Below are 23,020 nucleotides of genomic sequence, written 5' to 3'. Positions count from 1 at the left end.
GATTTTATTTTAAATGGGACCTTTCTTTGTGCCACAGAGACAGAGCGCATGTATGTCAGATCGTATTTGACACTTATCTCATGAGTGAGTTACAGTAGAAGTTCTTGCAGTACTGATTTAATACAGCTCTTTGTTAGTGTGGGTAAAGAAGACAAAATCCTGTGACAACACTTCATGTTATGCAATTCTTGGTGTTCCTTGTCATTATAATAATTGTTTTGTGCAGTTTGACTAGGCCTAGATCAGCAGATGTGAGGTGGTTTGTAGAAAAGTAAGTAGGAAAGGCACACTTTTAATCCTTTAATAGCATTTCAATTTTTCTTTTAACAATCTACATCAATAGTTCAACTTTTGGGATTTTAAAAAATAAACTTTAGTATTTGCAGCAGATTATAACAGTAAGCCCCTGCTGATTGACATAGCTTTTATCCACTCTGCTGGTATGCTGAAAGAAGAACCAGAATACTCTTGTATGCATCTTTTTTCAGTTACTTTTTATAGTGGTGATATTTCCTTAAAATAGGCTTTTAAAAAAAGAATCTTTCTGTGACTCTAATGAGTTGACACTTGGTATCGTCATTCTTCCCCTCCCACATTTGATTGATTGATTTTTATGCTTTGTAAAAGGCGTTGTCAGAAGTCTAGCTCCCAAATCATATTTTCAGTTGCACTTAATACAAAATAAAGGGTTGAAATTTTAATAGCCTATTTGTGTGTTCATCTAGGAGTGCTTTAGCGAGGGTTGCCAACCCTCCGGATTAGCCTGAAGTCTCCCGGAATTGGCATCGGTCTCCCAGTGACTATTGAAAGCAAGCTGGGAGATTTTAATAGGATATTTTAAGAAAATGACATTGTCATGTTGGGGGGAGAGGAGGGAATCTCCAAGAATAACTTCAGTCAGAGTTGGCAACCCTAGCTTCTGCTTAGAGTGAATGTATGCTGCTGCTTTAGATGTTTCCACAAATCCTCACTCTTAAAGTAGTGTGCAGATCCAAAGGCTTTCAAAGCAGTTTGTGTGCTCCGAGGTGTAAACTGCCCAATTAATGTCAATGGCTGCTAACTCAGAGAGAGAGAGAGAGAAATTATATAAAATAAAAAAAATAAATTTGGAAATCCACCAAGCATGGATGTGCTGAACCCAGAAATGCTGATATGATCTCGATGAATACGTTCGTATTAAAGTATTGGTTTGCACTTAATCTGTGCAGTGAAGATTCACTTATTTGCAGTAATAACGATGGTGCCCCATTTCTGTAGGACTAGGAGATATTGTCCATTCAGAAGTCTACAAGATTGTTGTTAGGGTACAGTTTATAGTTGGTATGATTTTTAAGTTTTATTCTTTTGACCATTTTTATCATAAGATTTTCAGATCAGGATATTTTTGGGAAATGGATTAGGCTTCTTCACACACACAGGGATGTCTAGTAGGTAACAATAGGACCAACATAAAACTCCTTGAAGTTGGAGTTAATTTCAACTCCTAATTGAAGTTAAAATGATGGTGTGCTATGATTCAAGCACTGAATTCAGCGTGGCACTTTTCAGAGCATATCCTGTGTAACAGGCATTATAATAATCAGTAGATCAGTGGATTCTTTGGTAGCAGAGGCATAATTTCATATTAATACAATGGACTAAATTCTGTGATGGTGTAAATCAAGAAGTCATTTATAGCTAGGCCAGTAGAGAATTTGGTCCAGTATGCAGGGAATAGACTCTTGTATATAAAAGCCTGTCCAAATCTTTTATCTACATTAGGAAATGATGCTTCCCACCAAGTTAGTGCCCCATTGACACATTTCAAAGCTATTCAAATTGTATAAAATGTAGTTCTTGTGTAGTAATGAGGCTATTTTTTTGAAAGCTTAACTCAGGATACTTGTTTGATTTAAACAGAACGGTTCACTCAAAAGAGGTGTTGGGGGGGGGGAACACACCATAATAGGGTTGTGTACAATACCACCTAAGAAGCTTTCAGATCAGTTTTGTATAGTTAAATGGACAAACAATATGGAGAAGTCTGTCATGTTGTCAAAGGCCATCAACATCAGTAGTTGCTTTCTGGCAGAAAGTGGTAGAAACTAGATTAAAAGATGCTGAGCAAACTGACAATGGGCAAATTGAGCTCACTTGATTCAAACAGGAACTCAAAGAAGAATAGTCTCATGATAATGCTCATGTTTGGTTTATTCGTTTTTTAAAAAATCTGTCTCCATGATGAAGGAATGCCATATAGTAGTTAAATTTTGGTTTGTATTCTTTTTTTGCCACGGATGTGCTGTGTGACTTTGGGAAAGTCACTTAACCTCTCTGTGCCTCCGTTTTTCTCATCTGTAAAATAGAGATAATTATACTTGCCAACGTCACAAGTAAATGCTACTGTTTGTAAAGGGCTTTGAGATCCTATAGAGAAGCAAAGTGTTATAATAATTACTAGTGTATCTTCACTGGTATGTACATCTACTGACATGCACATCAGAAAATGAGATGTAATTGAGTAGACAGCAGCTGATCAGCCATTCTGTTGCTTTTATAAAGTTATCTTGATACAATAGCCACTGAACCCTGCTTGATAACACTTCAGTTGAATTTTCATCCTGTGAAAAGACAGCTTCATCGTTGTTTGTTTGCCCAGTGTTAACTTAGGGCATTGTATGCATGGTATTGGATTCAGATCATCACACTGCTTTCTGATTTTACTCTAAATAAATAGTTATATTGCTAGTAAACAGAAAGTGAGTGTTCTGTGTTTAAGACTCTATTGTGTGAAGCACATCTCTGGGCGTGGTATTCTGCTTCTCAGATTATTTCCTACATCATTTAATGGCAGATCGTATACTGCCAGTGGAAGCTTTCAATGAAGGTCGACCAGAAGTTGGAGACCCTGAGATAGAAATGGCTTCCTGATCGTGGGCCTCTAAGACTGAGGATAGTTTTTCAATTGTGACGGTTTTAGTGAAAATGTCACATGACTAGTTCTGGAATACAGTAGCAGTCCAAAGCAGGGAATGCACAGTGAATTAGCTCTCCTTGCAACAAGGTGGTGGAGTGGTTCAGGGAAAATTAGTTCTTTTGAACTTCAGCTTGAAATCTTGTTTTTTTTATGGTTCATGTCTTGCGGCTACAACTCAGGAAGTTCCCCAAATGTACTGATCATAAATTTTGTCAAAGGAACGCCCACATTGTCTGGTAATAAGGACTTAGTATAAGCTGTGATTGTTTCTTCATGTATCATCCAATGGGGGGTAAGAATCGTGTGATAACACCTTGCTGCCAAACCAAGGCTCTAGGGAATGGAAAACAAGAATCTGATCCTCACTGGAATAAGGGACAAGGGGTTGTAGAATATGTTCCATGATGTGGAGGTGTCTGTATTATTGACTTTCTAAGAGAAGTTGAAGCACATGGGTTTATGTAGTTTATCTCTATTCACAAATTACAAAGGCTCATTTTTGAACCAATAATATTTCAAAATTGTTCAGCAAACACTACACCAGACCAGAAATACAAGACCTCTCAGTATTTGAATCTTTTGTTTTTACACTGCACCAGCCTGCACATTATTTTGTGAAGTTCTATAGAACTGTGAAACAAAGGAACCTTGATGATGTTTACTTTGGCTCAAGGCTGAGACAGTTATTTTAAATTAGTTAATAGCTGGAGTAGCAAACTATAATGGTTTGCAACATGTTCTTTTCTGTTTCCTCTCTCTAGATCTCTCAGATGAGCCGCCCAGACCTGATTCTATTTCTGATGAAGTATCTTATGGCTCTAGTGGTTGGGATCCCTTCTGTCTTTTGGGTTGGAAGTAAAAAGACCTGCTTTGAATGGGCCAGCTTTTTTCATGGACGCAGGAAAAAAGAGTGAGTGTTGTTATGTGAAAGACTTACCAGTGTAATATTGGCAAATAAACAGTTTCTCTCATGTACTCCTGAGAGAACACTTTGAGTTAATCCTGTCCTAATCAGTTCCTTCTTGGAGAGAGGGATGGGAGCAGAGGCAACTTGCCTAGAAATGTCATGTATTTGCACCAGATTGTTTTCTTGATAACAGAATCAAATTAACATTCTTCATCTATTATCAAGCTATTCTGCTTCCTTGTTCTTAGAGCAAATGGGATATGCCACGATATCGTACATTTTTATCACTTTCTGAAGGGTGCAGTAGTATAGCTTCCTTCTCTGTAAACACCATCTCCTCAGCTAGACAACTGGTCCTTTCTATTGAAATGAAGCAAGCATTTTTCCACCATGATTCTGCAGCAGTTGTGTACATTTCTTTATCTTTCTATTGTGCATTGAAGCCCCTACCAAACTGCAGTTTAATAAAATGAATTGCAGTGAAATCTGTCTTAAGTGACCTCTCAATGGACTGACAAATTCACTGCTTAACACTAAAGTGGTCTTCTACTAAAAATGGAGGAAAATTGCACTCAATATAGTTGGGGCAGATTTTAAGGCAAAAGGCAACCTAATAAATGTGGTCACTTGTATAAGATTCATAGCAACTTAGTCTAATTAATACATGTTTTATCTACCCAAATACACCCTTTCAACTAAAGCTATGTAGAGACTAAGGCAATATTTCCTAGCCTGGACATCCCTGGAGGTGACAGACTAGTCTGGGTGGAGTAGGAGATAGGGCGGAGGATCCGAGCAATAGGGCAGAGAAAGCTGCATGACACCAGGTGCTCTATCCTAAACATTCTTCGTCAGTTAAAGTAGTGGGTGGCTCCTTGAAGCTTCCAGGCTTGTTGCCATGTTCCTGTGGTGGCCCTTCTGTTGCAGGACAGCACACACCAGCCTTCTGGCTCAAGCTGCTCTCTCTTGTTGCTGTGGCAGTTAAATCATCAGTGAGAGGCAGAGCTGGTTTTTCTTCATGGAGCTGTGGATGGACAGCCCCATTCCAAGTAGACAGTGTAGCATTTTGACGAGTGGGAGAATGAGAAGAAGGAGCCATTAGGTGAGGAGGGGACCCTAGGAGAACGGACACAAAACCAAGAGCTTTAGAAAAGTTTTTTTTTTTCCATTCTACAAAATAACTAAAAAGAGATCAAATGGACAGAGAAATCACTGGCAACTCTGCCAGAGCATACCTAGAGGATACTAAAAGTGCACCCATCCACCAATCCCGCATGGAGGGGCTCCAAAAAACCAGGGTGGGAACCACAATCATTGAGCTAAGGCAAAGACAGATTCTGTATATTTTGTAATTCATAAAATATGCTGCTTTTAAGGACATTTATAATTCAGTTTTTAAAATACCATTTGGGGGGAAGGTAGTGACTTTTCCTGTTTATGTAGATGACTGCTTCTGCAGGAATCTGGGCAATATCTCTGAACTCTCCAGAGGTAATGCCATAAGGGAATTCCAGGTTTAAAAGAAAATTACACTGCTTCTAGTTCTTGCATGATCCATAGGATTCATGAAGCTGCTGGAGTCATGTGAGGTAATGGCAAATCTTTTATTTACACTGCAATTATGCTACCGTGTGCTCCACATGCCTACACTAGAAGAGCAATTACAGGCTACAGGGTGATTCTCTAAGCATTGGCCAAAATGTTCAAATTGAGGTGCTTAAAATTAGGCAACTCAATCCATATGTAGGCAACTAAATAAGTGCCCTGGTTGTTCTGCCTCACTGCTCTTTAGGTACCAAGTTGTAACATTTTGACCATGATGTGCGTATTAAAGCTACATGTTTATTGATGGCATAGGCCAGTCTGGAAGAGCTGTTGTGATCGCTTTGCGGTATTTTTTATTTTAACATTAATTATTCCAATTCCATGTTTTGACTAGAGCTGTAAATGAGAGCCGCCAGGTGCTGCAGGAGCCCGATTTTGCTCAGTCACTTCTGAGGGATCCTAATACCCCCATTATCCGAAAGTCAAGGGGCACTTCCACTCAGGGGACTTCCACTCATGCCTCATCTACTCATCTGGCTATGATGGATGACCAGAGGAGCAAAGCAGGCAGTGTTCACAGCAAAGTAAGCAGCTGCCATGGCAGCCTGCATAGGTCCCGTGATGGCAGGTGAGTTCCAGGCATAGTTTAAAATTCTAATGTAAATGGAGTTGTGCCTCGATAATCAGGGGGAATCCTGGTCACTACCTGCACTTTTTCATTTGGCTATGCTTTGGTCACCGTAAGGATGGATTCTGAATCTCTGCTAATATTCACCTTCTCAAACTAGTGATTATATCCTCTGCATTTGGTCCTAAAAACTTTAACATATGGGTTAGAAAGAGGAAATGTACCGTAACTTCTTTCAGTAGTTGTGAGTGTATGAGTTAATCAGAGTATGAATGCAGCCAATAGCCCTTTCTCTACTGAGACAGAATGTGCCTTGTGTGTAGTGTCTACTGTATGGGAAATGAAATCTGTTCCAAGTTCAGTGTAGTGTTTGAGCACGGCTGCTCTGTACACTTCTGTGAATTTAAATAACTAAAGAACGTGCCAGATCCTCAGCTGGAGTAAATTGTCGTATTTCTACTGAAATTTAAAAAAAAAATGTAGTATAGTTGAAGTGACCATTAGGTAACTTGTATTTATTCACCAAATTATTATTCACAATGTGTATATGGTGCTATGGTAAGTATCCTTATCCTCATTTTATAGATGGCCGGGGCGGGACGGGGACACAGAAAGGTAAAGCAACTTGCCAGAGGTCACACATGAGTTCAGTGGTTGAGCCAAGTAGACTGAGTCTTTCTGTTTTTCATAAAAACATAGTACTATATATAATCAAGAGTTATTTACTTACATATTACACACTCTCCCCCTCTCTTGCCTGAGGTAATAATGAAATTGGCCTTGTTTGTATAAATTAGGTACACCCCCTGCAGCTACAGAGGCATTGAAGACAGACTACCTCATGGCAGCATGTCACGACTGACTGATCACTCCAGGCATAGCAGTTCACATCGGCTCAATGAACAGTCACGTCACAGCAGCATCAGGGATCTCAGCAACAACCCAATGACCCACATTACACATGGTACCAGCATGAACCGGGTTATTGAAGAGGATGGAACCAGTGCTTGATTTGCTTTCAACATAAAGGAGAACCTCCTGCGACAGTGTTACTTGGAGTCCATTTCTCAGTGATGCGATAATATTCAGTATTATTGTGCTTCCCATTGGTGCTGATTTTTTGTATCAGGAAGCTGAAGTCTGGCTTTGCCTTTTGAAAGCCAGCTGTCATTGTGCTCACATCAGTGCTAGGATGCTCCAGTGATCAGCAATCTGGAAATTAACAAAAGTAAAAGCTAGTGATAGCTTCATTTTGAACCTACCAGTAGATAATTATTAATAATTTATTTGATAACTTGTTATTTTCCCATCATATATCATAGCTGGATTTCTTATTTAAAAAAATCCCTAAATACTTTGAATTTCAGTAACTGTTACCTTTGAAGACTCACTGGCAAGGTCATGTTAAGAGTTCCAGTAAGCAGAAGGAAACTCTTGAACATCTGAAGTTCTTCCATGAAACCCTTTTGTCTCTGATTAGATAATAAAGTGATACTTGTCATAAAGCACAGAGGGAGGGCTGCGTATTAACTACTGTACAAAGGGGCATCTGTGAGAAATCAGCAGGCATTTTTAAACAGTTATGCTGGAAATAAAACAAAAGAATGAGCATTCCATAGGAAGAATGGAAACTCCAGTGAAGATAGTCAGTTCTTACAGAATTGTTCAGGCTCTATTGTTGGGGTGGGGAGCAGGGAAGGCATGATTTTTTTACAGAATTGTTCAGGCTCTATTGTTGGGGTGGGGGGCAGGGAAGGCATGATTTTTTTTAAATTGGTATTGCCCTTGCCTTTTTACTAAATACTATTTAAATTTTCTACTTGTTTACAATTTTTCTGTGGGGAGAGGTGGAAAACTCAATTTGAAGCCAGTTACTTAGATAATCAGCTATCCATTTTTTAAATTAACGTACAAAAACTGAGACTGCCTGTTCCTGACCCCTCAAACTCATAATAGGGGAATCTGGATTTTCCATTTAAACTAGAATGTTCGACCTCTCTCCTTATGTACCTATAAGAACAAATCCTGATCCCAACCCCTGCAGCTTGGGTTTGGAGGGGGGGATGAAATGGATGCAGGGAGTTTATGTGGGGAACCCACAGGAAACCACAGAAATGTGCTCTGTGAAGGCTCCCTTTATACTGAGTATGTTATGGAGTGGGAGGTTTAGAGGTGTTGGGGGGGGGGGGAGTATCGAGGAAGGAGTGCAGCAGTGGAGCCATGAGTGCAAAGATCCACCAGCCAGATTACACTGCTGTGGAAAGGAGGTGAAGGGGTGGTCAGGGTCAGGATCTGCTGCCACTCTGTAGACTTGGAGGTGGAGCAGGTTTTCACATTCCCCCTCCATAGGCCCCCAGCCCATTTAGGTGGGGTCTGCACTGGAGAGAGTATTCGGCTTATATTATGGCTCTCTTCTATCCAGCTCTCCACTATCATTCGGAACAGAGAATTCTCGGATTTTTGTGGAAACAGGAATAATTTTGCTCTTCTTTTGCCTTTAGGGTATACCATGTCTTTGTGGACATTGTAGGCAAAGTCAAGTCATGTTTTTAATGGTACAGTAGATCTGAAGCAGCTATTGTAAGGGTATGTCTACACTAGCTGCCAGATCGGCAGGCAGTGATCAATCCAGCGGGGGTCATTTTATCAAGTCTAGTCTAGATGCAATAAATCGATCTCTGAGCGCTCTCCTGTCCACTCCTGTACTCCACCGCCATGAGAGTTACAGGCGGAGTTGATGGGGGAGCAGCAGCAGTCGACTCACCAAAGTGAAGACACCACAGTGAGTAAGTCTAAGTACGTTGACTTCAACTATGTTCACATAGCTGAAGTTGCGTAACCTAGATCGATTCCCTCCCCCCCCTCCACCCCCAGTGTAGACCAGCCTGAGTTTCAGGTATCATTCACCTTGAAGAAATACTGATTACATTTGAACCTACCTCAATCATTACTGTAGAATACTTCTGGGAAATATACACTTGTTTCATTGTCCTAATATTCATTCCCTTTTTGACCTGTTTGAGGTATGTTGAAAAGGCTTTGTACATGCTTGGATGGCATAACCTCAGGGGCTTTTTGAAGAAACAAGACTTAGGCTGTGCAACCATTATTCATTTTAATTATTCCCCAATGACATGACAGCAAATCACTTTTCCATTTTAGCCTTTAAAATCATAGGTTGCTGTTGGGGTCACCATGTCTTTAAAAATCTGTGTACTATAAATTGCTTTTCCCAGCCTAGTCAGGCTTTTCTCCAAAAGAGAGGCATGAACCAAAACCAACTTCAAATACAAATTTTTGGAAGCTTACTCTGTACTCTCCCCTCTATGTAAATCCATTAATAGTGATAAAAGTTACAGTGCACATGTGCTTGGAGGGCAGAATAGACCCTATAATTTCTGTTGGATTGGCTGTATGTATAGCTAACTGCCACAGTCGTGTATTAGGTTAAGTCTCTGATTATTCTATATCACCTGTTTTAAAGCAGATGGGTATGAGATGTGTTTAAGGATGGCTTTTAGGTTGACAAAATTCCAATTCCATATTGCCAACAATGGTGAAACATGTTCTTGTTTTAAAATTTAGCTTAAACTGAGCAACTTTGTTTTTTCAAAGGGATGCTATTTTGTAGGAATTTGGATTTAAAAAGGGAGTCAATTATCTTCAACTTTTTAATTGTTGTAACTGAAAGTAAAGTGTTTACATTGATCTTTATTGCTCTGTTTCCAATAGTGTTCTGGTTTTGGCAACCGTTTTGCATTATACTGTGGCTTCTTTAACTGTGGGAGGGGGATTTGGAATGGTTGAGGTTAGATCCATGGTTTGTTTGGGGTTATTTTGTTTTAAATCTGTTAATTTGGGGGGTGAGGGGGGATTGTGTTTGCAGTTCCAAATGTGAGAGTTTAGACGTTCTCACTTACCTATTTTGTACATAGAATGCACAGCCTAAGTAGTGATTCTAATATAACATTCTGGTCCCAGTTGCTGATTTCCCCACCAGCCTCTTGTAGTCCCAACCCCACAACCTATTAGCTTCAAAACTAAACTAAATTAATACTACATTATATTTTAAAGCAACTGCCTTCTTATTTCAGATTCCTTTTAAAATGATGAATTAAGCATCATAGTACTTGTGTAAAGTTAGTATTTGCATTATCTCCATTTTATAGTTGGGATAAATGAAGCACGGAGGGTTTGTGTCACCTAAGGTTACAAGGAAGGCTGTAGCAGTGCTGAAAATAAAATCAAGATCTCCTGATTGCCAGTTTTAGGCCTTAGCCATAAGACTGTCTATATTTGTATTGCTTTAGTTACAGCATCATGTCTTCAAGGAATGAACATCTTGGATCTTTCTCCTACATGCTGGTCCAACATGCTTTCCTCTGAAACCTCATGCCAGCATACTTTTGTTCAGGGCCAACTCTACCCTACATAGAGAATAGGTGATTGCTGGCGACATTGAAATGTTCAGTAACCACTTAAGTTGTATCTCTGACGGCAGGCTGGTAAAGTCAGGCATTTGCCAGATTGCCTATGGCAACGGCATCCCTAGCGCAGGCAATGTTCTTCATTTCTTATTCCATTGGCTACTATGTCTTCAATGTGCTTCACCCTAACTTCTATGGTTTTAATGAAGTTTTGCATAATGAAGACAGAATGATGTCACATGTACAAGTTTGTCTGAGAGTGCAATATTTCTCAAGGACAGTGTTTTGCCTATTGAATCACAAACTAGGGTTTGTTTGGGAAATGTTTTGGAAAACTTAAAAAAAATAAAAATAAAAAAGCCACAAATTTGCTTGTAAAGCAGCTTACCTGCTCTCAAATGCTGTAAATTGGTATTTTCTTAGTTTTAGTTTTTTAAATGTAAGTTTTGCTACAGAGCCTTTAGTTCTGAGCTGTATATAGCATATATTTGAAATATGAATGATCAGAGATTGATTACAGGATATAGTTCACCTATAGACTATTGGTTTGGAAGCATCTCAGGTTAGTAGTAATGTAAGGTCTGCTGCTGAAATCAGTCTGTGGTCTCAGTCCAGTTCCTAAAGGGCAGGCATCCATGTTAGAACCCTCACCACAGTTTGGTACCCGTACAGATTTTTAGCAGAGAGACTGAAGATAACATGGGTATAGAGACTGCATTACTATCCTCCTCTTCAGAACTGGTCCTGCCGAATTGACAGTTGAGGTACAAAGATGAAGGGTGAGAAGAGCTTGTATTGTACTGGTGCTATATTGTTCTAGAGACCTACTAGAAGACTGACATCTCTACTGCGGTCAGTCTTTGTATCTTTTACAAGCACTAAAATTATTTAAGGTCTGAGCCACATACTCACTCACTCAATCTCCCATATATTTCAATGGAAGAGCCATCTGAGGATGCCTTGCAGGACTGCACAATTAAAGCAGGAGGAATGTTGCTGGCAAATTAATATCATATGCAGATGGACCTCTGGTAGCAAAGATCAGACTTGAGCTGTGGAATGTTAAAATTCATATCAGATTACACTTTTGTGCTAATGTACCTATCTTATGACCGTGTTACATTGATTGCTGATGAACAATGACTCTGAGATGGGTTGTCTTTGAAGTTTTCAACAGTAATGAACTGTTCTAGGTTCTCATGATGATGACCAGTGCATTTAATGGCATTCTCATCTCTTCAAATGTTTCCGTTGAGATGCTCATGTATGTATTGTAACGTCATCCATTTCTGTATGAGGGGGAAAGCTTTAGTGTTTGTGAGATTTTGTATGTAGTGGTTGCACTTTGTTATTAGCATGATATTGTACCTAAAGTTAGCTGGTTTTACTTACATGGCTCTTGGTAGACTTGTTTACAGTAGGCCAGTATCAGTTTTGTAACATTTGATTTTTAGCACTTTAACTGTGAGTGTACAAGCAGATTACCATATAGTAGATGTACATTTTGATTTTAAACCTTTTAAAATTTTTAATAAAATGACAAAAAAATAGTTGTTCTCTTTTAATAGGCTTTGATTTTATTTTTTTCAAAATTCATATAATTGTATATTTTTTTAAAAACACGTTTTGGTGCCATTAAATTTCAGCCTATTACTATTACTCCAGTTTACAAAGTTATCCAGATCTTCCTGTATGATACCCTGGTACTTCTCTGTGTATTGGCAATACCTTCCAGCTTTATGTCATCGGCAAACTTTATTAGCACATTTTCACTTTTTGTGCCAAGGTCAGTAATAAAAACATTAAATAAGATTCGTCCCGAAACTTATCCCTGAGGAACTCTATTAGTAACCTTCCTCCAGCCTGACAGTTCACCTTTCAGTATGACCCGTTGTAGTCTCCCCTTTAACCAGTTCCTTATCCACCTTTCAATTTTCATATTGACCCCCATCTTTTCAATTTAACTAATAATTTCACATGTGGAACCGTGTCAAATGCCTTACTGAAATAGAGGTAAATTAGATCTACTGCGTTTCCTTTGTCTAAAAAATCCGTTACCTTCTCAAAGAAGGAGATCAGTTTGGTTTGGCACTATCTACCTTTTGTAAAACCATGTTGTATTTTGTCCCTATTACCATTGACCTCAATATCCTTAACTACTTTCTCCTTCAAAAATTTTTCTACGAACTTGAATATTACAGATGTCAAACTAACAGGCTATAGTTACCCGGATCACTTGTTTTTTCCTTTCTTTAAAGTAGGAACTATGTTAGGGATTGTACCGTATGACTGGAGAATTTCTGAATTTACAGATTCATTAAAAATTCTTGCTAATGGGCTTGCAATTTTATGTGCCAGTTCCTTTAATATTCTTGGATGAAGATTATCTGGGCCTCCGGATTTAGTCCTATTAAGCTGTTCGAGTTTGTCTTCAACCTCGGATGTGGTTATATCTACCTCCATATCCTCATTCCCATTTGTCATCCTATCATTATCCCTAAGCTCCTCATTAAAGACTGAGGCAAAGTATTTGTTTAGATATTGGGCCATGCCTAGATTATCCTTAACCTGCACTCCATCCTCAATGTTTAGTGGTCCCACTTCTTCTTTCTTTTTCTTTTTATTTATATGGCTATAGAACCTTTTTACTATTGGTTTTAATTCCCTTTGCAAGGGAAAACTCTACATGGCTTTTCTCACTTTATCCCTACATGTTCTGACCTCAATAAGGTAGCTTTCCTTGCTGATCACTCCCATCTTCCACTCATTGTAGGCTTTCTGCTTTTTTCTTAATCACCTCTCTGAAATGCTTGCTCGTCCGGCTTGGTCTACAACTCCTACCTATGATTTTTTTCCCCTTTCTTGGATCCACAAGTTCTTCAGTCCAATTCACTTCCCTGACTAATTTCCTTAATTTGTTAAAGTTAGCCCTTTTGAAATCAAAAACCCTAGTCACAGATCTATTTTTGTTTATCCTTCCATTTAGTTTAAACTGAATTAGCTCATGATCGCTCGAACCAAGGTTGTCCCCTACAACCATTTCTTCTGTGATGTCTTCGCTACTCACCAAAACCAAATCTAAAATGGCATCCCCTCTTGTTAGTTCAGCAACTACTTGGTGAAGGAATCCATCAGCTATCACAATCCCTTCCCACCCCCTTTCTCCCTTTTTTGAGACCCTTCTGACAAAAGTTTACTACGACTGGGAGCAGTGGAGGAGGAACTTGTAGAGTTCAGGAACAGGAGGTTTTAGTCCCATTTTCTGATCCCAAAGAAGAAAGAGAGTTGGTGGCCTTCCCTGGACCTTTGATGTCTCAACATCTTCATCCACCATTTCAAATTCAAGAAGATGACTCGAGTCTTAGATCCTCAGGACTGATTCTTGGCTCTTTAACCTGAAAGACTATGTGTGGCCTTTGCTGGTAGAGTTAAATGTCATAGAGGTTATCCAAGTGGGTCTCCAGCTGTAAAAGGACATGTTATGAGTTAGCCAGGGTAGAGACATGTAACCATATTAGAGCTCAGTCCACTAGTGCTGAAGCAGCTTTTGCTGAATGGTTGGGGACTATCCCTACAACTGAAGTGTGTAGAGTTGCTATGTGGAGTTTGACCAGCATATTTACAAGACACTAATCCTTACTAGAGGCTTCCAGATCAGAAGCAGATTTGTCCTGCTATGATTATTTAAACAGGACTCCTGTTACCCCCCCTCCAAACAACTAGACAACTTGTTAGTCCCCAGGCTATGTGGACAAGCACTCGAAGAAGGAGGAATGGTTACTTACCCCACAGTAACTAACTGTGGTTCTTCAAGATGTGTTGTCTACACAAATTTCATGTCCCATCCTCCTTCCCCACTACTGCAGAGTCCTACTCCTAGGGAAATCTGTACTGGCAATGGAATGAGACAGAGTTGGGCTCACTCTACCCTTTATGCCTTCAGGGGAAGGGAGCCAGGCACTTAGGGTGTAGGCACAGTCCCAATGGACACTGCTGCTCAAAAGACTCCGATCTTGTGTGCATGGGGCATGTGCGCATTAAGGGTGGAATCTGTGTAGTCAGCACCTCTGGAAGAACCACACTTACTGTAGGGTAAGTAACCCTTCTTGTCTGTTGCTTGTTACTTTCCTGTTCGTCTTCTATTATAGTATTTGATTTATGGTTAAGACTGATCTTAATGCAGTTTCTGTGTCTGTGCATACTTGCCAGCTGTTCCATATACCCACATCCCACTAGCAAAGCCCTGACAGTCATGTTTTTATTCTCAAACACTGGCCTACACCCCTCAGTTATAGAATGCAATCTTCATGTTCAGCTCATCAAAGAGAAGCTGGTATCTCCCCTCCCACAGTTTTGCTTTGCAGTCTACACTTTCTGACAGGGCATTTCCTTCACACTCCTCGGTTATTGAATCTTGTTCATCACTTTTCCTAAAACTATCTGGTGCGCTTAAAAGCATCTCCACATATCTGTTGACATAAAAGTGTTTCAGTGGAGTTAGTTAATTGGTTGGCCGGTACATCTGTGAGCATGGGAGCCTGGACAGCTGGATGGAGTCAGACCTAGAAAAGGTGAAGGGATCATAATGGTCTAAGATTGAGGTGTTTAGAATGCCAAATGGGCTGACATTTTCTTCCCAACATACTATGACACACTGGCCTATTTTGGTGTTTTTTGAAAAGAGCAATGTTCTGTATTAAGAGATTTTTCCCCTTCAAAGTACTGCTTTGATCAGAAAAGTGATTATGTAAAAATGGTGCCACCTTTCTCAACGGCTGACCTTCAGAGTCCAATCTATTGGCATCCGTGTAAAAAGTAACCATTTGATACTTTTGACTTGTGTTAGCTCTCCTGAGCCAAGGCAGCTACAGAAGAGGGAGCTGGATTCTATCCTGTCTCACGCAACAAGAGTATTATTCAGTAGGTTCTGATTTCAGGCCTAAATTCTATCCACAGTTACACTTGTGTAACCTCAATAAAGACAAAGGGGTTTGGTGTTGTAGCTGTTGTGATTTTATTGCATGGCTTGCAATAGTTGGTGTTTTTCTTATAGCCACGGCTCCTGGAGCCATGTACTTACCTGAGAATCTCAGCTTTCATTAACATTTAAAAAAAATTAAGTAATAAGTAGCCTTCATGGTTGCAGAGAAGATGGAAAAATGAGACCCAAGTGTACTGTAAAAGCTCTAAAAAACAGAACACAAATAGACCAAAAAACATTTTTTTTTTAAATCTCCTGATTTTTAAGCCAATCTCATGGTTTTTGGCTGCCTGACTCTTGATTTTCCTAATGCATGAGGTTAGCAGTATTGGGGGTTACACAAGTGTTACTGAGCACAGAAATTGAGCTGAAGTATCTTTATTCCTGGAGAAGGATTATGTCCCAGAAATGACTTTCAGATCCAAGAGAGGTGGGTGGCAGCTAGAAAGAAGTCTTTGTATGTAATCTAAGTAAATTTGAGCTGGAATCAGAAAAATGAAAATGGAACCCCACTGTGCTATTTTATTTTGGGGAGAGAATCACTCTTCAGAGTTAATTCTTAGCTCTTTGGTGCTTAGAATCTTAACTATTTTGAAGTGTTTTGTCTTGGAATACAAAAGGCAATCTTTGTTTTCCCTGTGGTGGGCTTTTTAAGCTATTTTGTTTGACACAATTGTATTTTCTCTCTCTCTCCCAATCGCATTGGCACACTCGTACCGCAATCAGCTTCTGTCTTTTCAAAAGAGTGCTTAAAAATCCCTTACGGCGCTGAATTGCAAAATAATGCAGATAGCTTCCAGGTGGGATCTCTATCAGAAATAATGAGCCCTGACATAACTTTAAAAAAAGTCTTCCAATGCTTTCAGAATCCTCAAATCTGGTCTTTAGAAACACTGCAATCAAATAGACCTCGTTCTGCCAAAATACATAAAACATCTGCCTGGTTTATAGAAAATGGGATTAGACAAAAATAACTTGGCTTCTTATTTCTGTTGAAAGTGTCTGAAAATGCAGCTGTCATGTCACACTCTTCTTGCTTTCATAACTTCTTCATTTGTGAATAGGATGATGAAAGAAAACGTAAGAACTGCCATGCTGGGTCACACCAATGGTCCTTCTAGCCAGGAGCCTGTCTCCTGACAGTGGCCAGTAACAAAGCCTGGCGGGGCGGGAGCCGAGTACAGAACAGGGCAGTCAGAGTGATCTACTCAGCACAGGTGCTTTTGTTTTTCCCTATGGGTGCTCCTCCCCTGAGGCCTCATCCTCACTCTGCCTCTTCCCACTCCTGCTCTGCCCCCTCCCTCAAGGCCCCTGGCCGCCCACCACTTGCTGCTCTCCACCCTCCCCTGAGTACCTCCCACCAAACAGCTGTGGCTGATGGTTGCTCAGCACCCACCTCTTTTTTTTTTTCATGGGTGCCTAATCCTTGGAGAATGGCATGGAGTCGACGCCTATGCTACCCAGTCTTCCCCACCCAGCTTCTGCCAGTCAGAGGTTCCGGGTGGCCCCAAGCCATAAGGTTGCAGTGCTGGCTATCTTGGCTAATGGCCACTGATGGCGCTATCGTCCATTAACTTATTTAGTTCTTTTCTTGAACCCTGTTATACTTTTGGCCATTGCAACATCCCATGGCAACAGGTTTCACAGGTTATTTGTGCACTGTGTGAAAAAGTACTTCATCTTGTTTGTATTAAACCTGCTGCCTATTAATTTCATTGGGTGACTCCTGGGTTTTATATTGTGGGAAAGGGTAAATAACACTTTTTTTTTCCCCCACACCAGTCATGATTTTATAGACCTCTATCAACCACCCCTTAGTCATCTCTTTTCTAATCTGAACAGTCCCAGTCTTTTTAATCTCTCCTCCTATGGAAGCTGTTCTATACCCTTGATTATCTTTGTTGTCATTTTCTGAACCTTTTTCACTCCATCATATCCTTTTCGAGATGGGGCAACAAGAACTGGACACAGTATTCAAGGTCTGGGGACACCACAGATTCCTATAGTGGCATTGTGATATCTACTGTTATTTATCCCTTTCCTAATAGTTCCTAACATTTCGTTAGAGCTTTGCGTTTTGTCATTCACATGCCATCTATTATTTCAACAAGTGGACTGGCTGCTTCATGAGGTATAGCGCCTTTTCCCACCTTAGGCCACGTGCAATGAGTTTGGGGGGTTCACTATTGTTTTTAAAGAGAGGTCCTGTCCCATTTGGGGGTGGGATCTACAGCAAACCAGCCCAACCCCTTACCGGGACAACATGGGAAAGATTTACTTTTCCATTCTCTTTCTGCAAGAGCTATCACAGGGTATGAGACACTTCCATAAACATCTGAAAGAATTAGGATAGTAGACATTAGGGATGGGAAGTGACCTGTTCCAATACATCACCATTCACATACCCGTGATTGAATAATATACTCTGGGGCTGGCAACTGAGCACTGACTGTAGCTGAGACAAAACAATATTATTTTTAATCTCATTTTATCTAGATAGTGCCCTTTTTAATACATCTTCAACGAGCCCTCTCTCCAGAAAGGACAATCGAGCTCTCCTAGGGGGACCTGATCTGCTGGACAGCCCAACAAAACACTCCTCACAGCTGTTAAACCCCAGCAGCAAGCAGCCTCGCGGGATTGACTGGATGTGACTTGGTGAACGAAGAGTTAAGGTTTGTCTTAGGTCTCCTTTAATTGTAGAGCAAAATTAATTAATCCTGCCAAACTCTATTAGTGTATGAGCCGGGTGAAGCGAAAAAGCAGTAATTGAAGTGACATTTTTGCTAAGGCAGCCTGTTGAACTGTGATAGATTAACAGTAAAGAAACCAGGAGGTGATGAGATTTCAGTGATTAACAGGTGTTGCATTAGCACTGATTCTATCCTGGGAGTATTCACTGGTCAGCCATGCACACATAAAACACATGCAGAAAAAACACTAGACACAAACCAGAAGGTCACATTTGCTTTTCAAGCATGTGACTATCTCTCATCAGCTGCTGTGGGAGTTCCCGGATAAATAATATCTTGCTCTGTTCCGGGAAACGTCTGCACAACCCAAGGTGCCTTTTATGAGCTTTTATTCTGGAAATGGTTAAAATGGACATTCATGCAACAGTAAGGCTGAGGAAATAAGCATTCTGAAGTAAGTAAATTCCAATGTTACAGTTTCTACAGAAACATTTACCCAGCTACATGACCCATCCTGTGTGTGTGTTGTGGTAGAAGCAGACTTGGTAACACTAACTTCAATCCTGCAAATGGACCCCACCACTCCTGGAGCCTCAGTAGGGCCCCTAGAGTGGATCTGATTGCAGGCTCATGGCCTCAGTTAGGAGAACAGGAATAGAACGGAAAATGCTACATCGGTGCACTGCATCTCAGTTAACCATTGGAACGCTAGCTTCTCGACTCATCTGTATTAACTTAGATTTTTTAATTTAATTTGCCCTCACCACCCTCCAAGAAAGGAAATAAAAAGGGAGAAGCCATGCCATGAGCAGGACAAATTGCTTTTGTGATACAAACTCTGTTTCTTTGCCTCCTTCAAGCACTGGGCAGTGCTAGTTAGTAAGTTACATTTTAACAATGCGCTCCATTTGAGAATCTCAAAGGCTTTTGTAAGCACAAATTAAATTAAGCAAACACACAACATCAAGTAGGGAAGGTATTAAATCCTTCAGGGCAAGAACAATGTTGTCATGTGTTTGTACAGCACCTAGCATGATGGGACCCTGATCCTAACTGAGGTCTCCAGGCACTACTTTAATATAAATATGAATTATCTCTATTCTGTATATGAAGAAACAGAGTGCAAAGGTGGTATCAGAGCTGGGATTAGAATCCACATATCCGGACTTCCTGTCCTGTGCGTCAGCCACAAAAACATCCTTCCTCCTAGATAGGTAGCAATATGTCCCTTCTATTCCACCCTACTTGGCTCCTCACAAGTGCTGGGTCATTTTAATATTACTGTATAATGGTCTGACCAGCATTCTGTGATAGTAGAGGGCATGAGCAGATAGGAACATGGTTTTTAAGGTCTCCTTTGAGAGCCCCCACACATTCTAAACTGCACAGAACTTTGCCATGAGGAAGATGAAAGGCTGAGTCGATCCTGCCCAGACTCAAAGCTGTCGTTCCAGGGAGTCTACCCATAGGCATTTCATTCTAAGGCTTAGGCCAGGGGTCGGCAAACTTTCAAAAATGGTGTGCCGAATCTATTTATTCACTCTAATTTAAGGTTTTGTGTGCCAGTCATATATTTTAATGTTTTTAGAAGGTATCTTTCTATGAGTCTATAATATATAACTAAACTATTGTTGTATGTAAAGTAAATAAGGTTTTTAAAATGTTTAAGAAGCGTCATTTAAAATTAAATTAAAATGCAGAGCCCCCCGGACCGGTGGCCAGGACCTGGACAGTGTGAGTGCCACTGAAAATCACCACCTTGCGTGTCACCCTCGGCATCTGTGCCATAGGTTGCCTACCCTTAGCTTAGGCTATTAAGCCATCTCCTTGGGCTCTGAGCAGCGGTCTGAAGCGCAGAGACATGGACTAATCCAAGATTAAGAAACGCAACCAAAGATTTCATGACTACAGCATCGGGGGAGGAGGGGATGGGAAGATTGAAAGCTTGTTCTTTAAATAAAACTCAAAGCCTTGCATCCTAATCTTCCATCCTATCAACCCCACTGTATCCACTATGAATTAAGCAAAAGGGACCGGTATTAAACTAGTTCTACTGTATGTAACCCTTTTTGTCAGCATGATTGTTTACCCAGCATTCCTGGGATCACTAAATACCTTCTCTGGATGCCATGAATGGACAATGCTTCCCCTCTTACAAGCACGGCGTCTCTATGAAACAAGGAAAGCTATTAGGAGAAAAGAACCCATCATCAATTGGGGCAGATGCCGCAATGCAATCTATATGAATGATAAACAGGACACTCCCCTCTGATATGACCACAGTCCATTAACTCAGTTCTCTAGCTGCCAGATCTCCCTTCCCCACATCACTTTCCCCTTCCCCATCTACTAACCCCACTCATGGTTTGGTGTAATTGTGTAGCATGATCCCAGAATCTGGAGGTGCACTCAGGCAGAGCTGGCTCCAGTCCCTTCGAAATGCTGCCTGGTCCTGTTCTGAGATTTCACCACCAGCTATAGTGATTTCAAAAGGGGCCTCACCGGAGTTCGCTCAAGTGTGCTGCAGCAGCAAACAATTGTCTGTGTTGCATCCTGTTGAGAAATTACCTCTGCATCCCCATCAAAGCACCCTCCCAATAGCACAGGGTCCTCAGTAACAGTACCTATCTTTTACATAGTTCTTTTCTTCAGCAGATTTCAGTGTTTTACAAGAGGTGTGTGATATGCTGTATGGAATATGTGATATGTTTTATGATAGTGGTACCAATATTCTAAAATTGCAATAAATTTTGCCAGATATGCCATGTAAGGTATCAGTGAAACAAGTTATAATTCACTAAATATGATGATCACATTTATATGTATGTATCATCTTTGTATTGTGAGTTATAAATGTGTGGTATATTTGTATATCAAACTTGTCCTGTGTTCTGGGTGGCACCGCTAGACAGATTGTCATCAGCACTATCCAGCTTGCCTGATGGCCTATCAAAAGCAATCAGCTATACAATGAACCCATTGAGAGAAGGCAGGGGTTATACCTATGAGTCAGCAGGACATGTAGGGACATGCCTGTGGACAGAGGAGTCTGCTTTTCCATGCCCGTGTGCTGAGAGTTTGTATTTAGGACAAAGGAAGTACAAGCCACATGGCACAGGTTGTAAAAAGGCAGCTGCATCTTCTCCATTTTGTCTTTAATCCTGCTTCTTACCTCTGGAGCAACTTGTCTGCAAATGTAAGTACTGAACAAAGGACTGAATGACCCATCTAAGCTTTGGATATGTTCCAGAGGGACTTTCAAGCCAGCAAACTCACCAATACTGCTAAGAACTTGATATATGGACTCTGAAGTCTTATGTATGTATCTGACTGCTTTGATCAGGTCACAACTCTTGCCCTCTCATTTCTTTTTTTCTTTTTTCTTTTCAATAAATCCTTAGTTTTAGATAATAAAGGATTGGCTGGCAGTGTGGTATTTGGGGTAAGATCCAAACTAATATTGACTTGGTAACGTGGCTGACCCTTTGGGGTCAGAAGAAAATTTTACATAGCGAACAGAGTTGTAAATAGCTTCTCACTTTACTAGACCTATGTACTGATTGGGAGGCAGAGAACTGGAATGCAATAAAGGGGGCTGTGTGATTCCTTTTATCAGCTTCTTGATAACCAGCCTGGGGGATCAGGAGCACAGTTTGTGTCCGGTTGGTGAATCTAACTACAGCATTAACCTCCAGTATGGGAGAATCTGCTCTCCTCTTTCCAGCTTGCCCTGGCTTTTGCATTTCCAGTGATGGCTACCCTAGGTATCTCAGGCCACAGTAAGCATCATTATTCCCATTTTATAGATGGGGAAACTGAGGCAGGGAGAAAGTAAGTGACTTCCTCAAAGTCACTCAGCTGGTGAGTGGCCAAATTGGGAATAAAACCAGAGCTTCTGAATCTCAGTCCAGGGCTCTATCCACTAGACCACACCACTCCCCAAGCCAGGGCAAAGTCTGAACACATTCCCCCATTACCACAAATTATGCAGTTAAGTTTACTGTATTTGCGGAAATTGCAGGAGTCAGCACAGCTGGTGTGCAACGGATGAGCCTCACCCAGAAAAACCCAGTTTGCCAACAACCATAACACAACCCTTGAACAGAATGCTTGTCACCAAAGAGGAGCCCTTTTCTCCTGGTTCATTTCCACCACCCAACTGATTCTGAGTTAGTTTGGAGTTATGGTGACTCCCAGAATGTCACCGCAGGAATTCTGGGCACAAACCTTATCTGTGTGAAGCAGTTCTGTGGCCATTCTTCCCACATTTACCAATAGATGGGGACTGAGAGCTCCTTACTCTCTAGAGCTTCGACCCATAAGACTTACATGTATACCCTGTCTCAGTCCTTTCTCCTTGGTCAATTTCAAAGGTCCCATTAACCTGAATGGCAGCTAGATCAGGCCCTGCAACTTCGGGCATGTTTGTGTCTGATTTTAAAATGTCATTCCTTAGAGCAGTCTTCTGCTGACACATGAGAATTCCCCTGGCAGAGCTGTTCTAAATTCCTTTACGAAAGGAAATGGATTATTACAGACTTCTGCTTTTTCATTTTGTTTTTTCAAGTCAAAACTGCTTTCTGGATCATCTCACAACAATGTCTGGTGAATGTGCTTCTACTTTCAAGCTTGATTGACCAGTGAGTTGCACTGCAGAGCGAGGGGGCACTGCCTAAAGGCTAAGTTAGGACCTGAGAATTGGGATTCCCCAGTTCTATTTGCCAGCCTGGTGCTATGTCATTGCATGGTCTTGTGCAGATCTCTGTGCTTGTATCCCCCTCTGTACAAGGGGGCTTGATGATACTTCCCTACCTCCCTGGGGCACTGAAAGTGTTAATTCCTCGTTTGGAATGCACTTTGTGATCCTTTGATAGGCACTATAG

The 23,020-nt window shown here is 40.7% G+C and overlaps 1 protein-coding gene across 3 annotated transcripts in view; it reads left to right on the top strand.

Moving 5' to 3' along the window:
• FZD3 (frizzled class receptor 3) overlaps positions 1-18,127 on the top strand; it is a 92,435-nt gene extending 74,308 nt beyond the window's left edge. For 2 of the 3 annotated variants that reach the window (XM_050948804.1, XM_050948805.1), the window contains exons 5-7: positions 3,718-3,866; positions 5,803-6,036; positions 6,834-7,742. In XM_050948804.1, coding sequence (XP_050804761.1) covers positions 3,718-3,866; positions 5,803-6,036; positions 6,834-7,047 — 597 coding nt within the window. In that variant the 3' untranslated portion in view covers positions 7,048-7,742. Of the gene's footprint in view, positions 1-3,717; positions 3,867-5,802; positions 6,037-6,833; positions 7,743-17,940 lie in introns of those variants that run through there. The other variant, XM_050948806.1, reaches the window with a different exon arrangement.
• Positions 18,128-23,020: the final 4,893 nt, after the last annotated feature.

The sequence above is a fragment of the Gopherus flavomarginatus genome, chromosome 4 (assembly GCF_025201925.1).
Source record: "Gopherus flavomarginatus isolate rGopFla2 chromosome 4, rGopFla2.mat.asm, whole genome shotgun sequence".
Classification (NCBI taxonomy): Eukaryota; Metazoa; Chordata; order Testudines; family Testudinidae; genus Gopherus; species Gopherus flavomarginatus.
The sequence above is the reverse complement of the archived record's forward strand: the minus strand, read 5'-3'. Positions and strand labels throughout refer to the sequence as shown.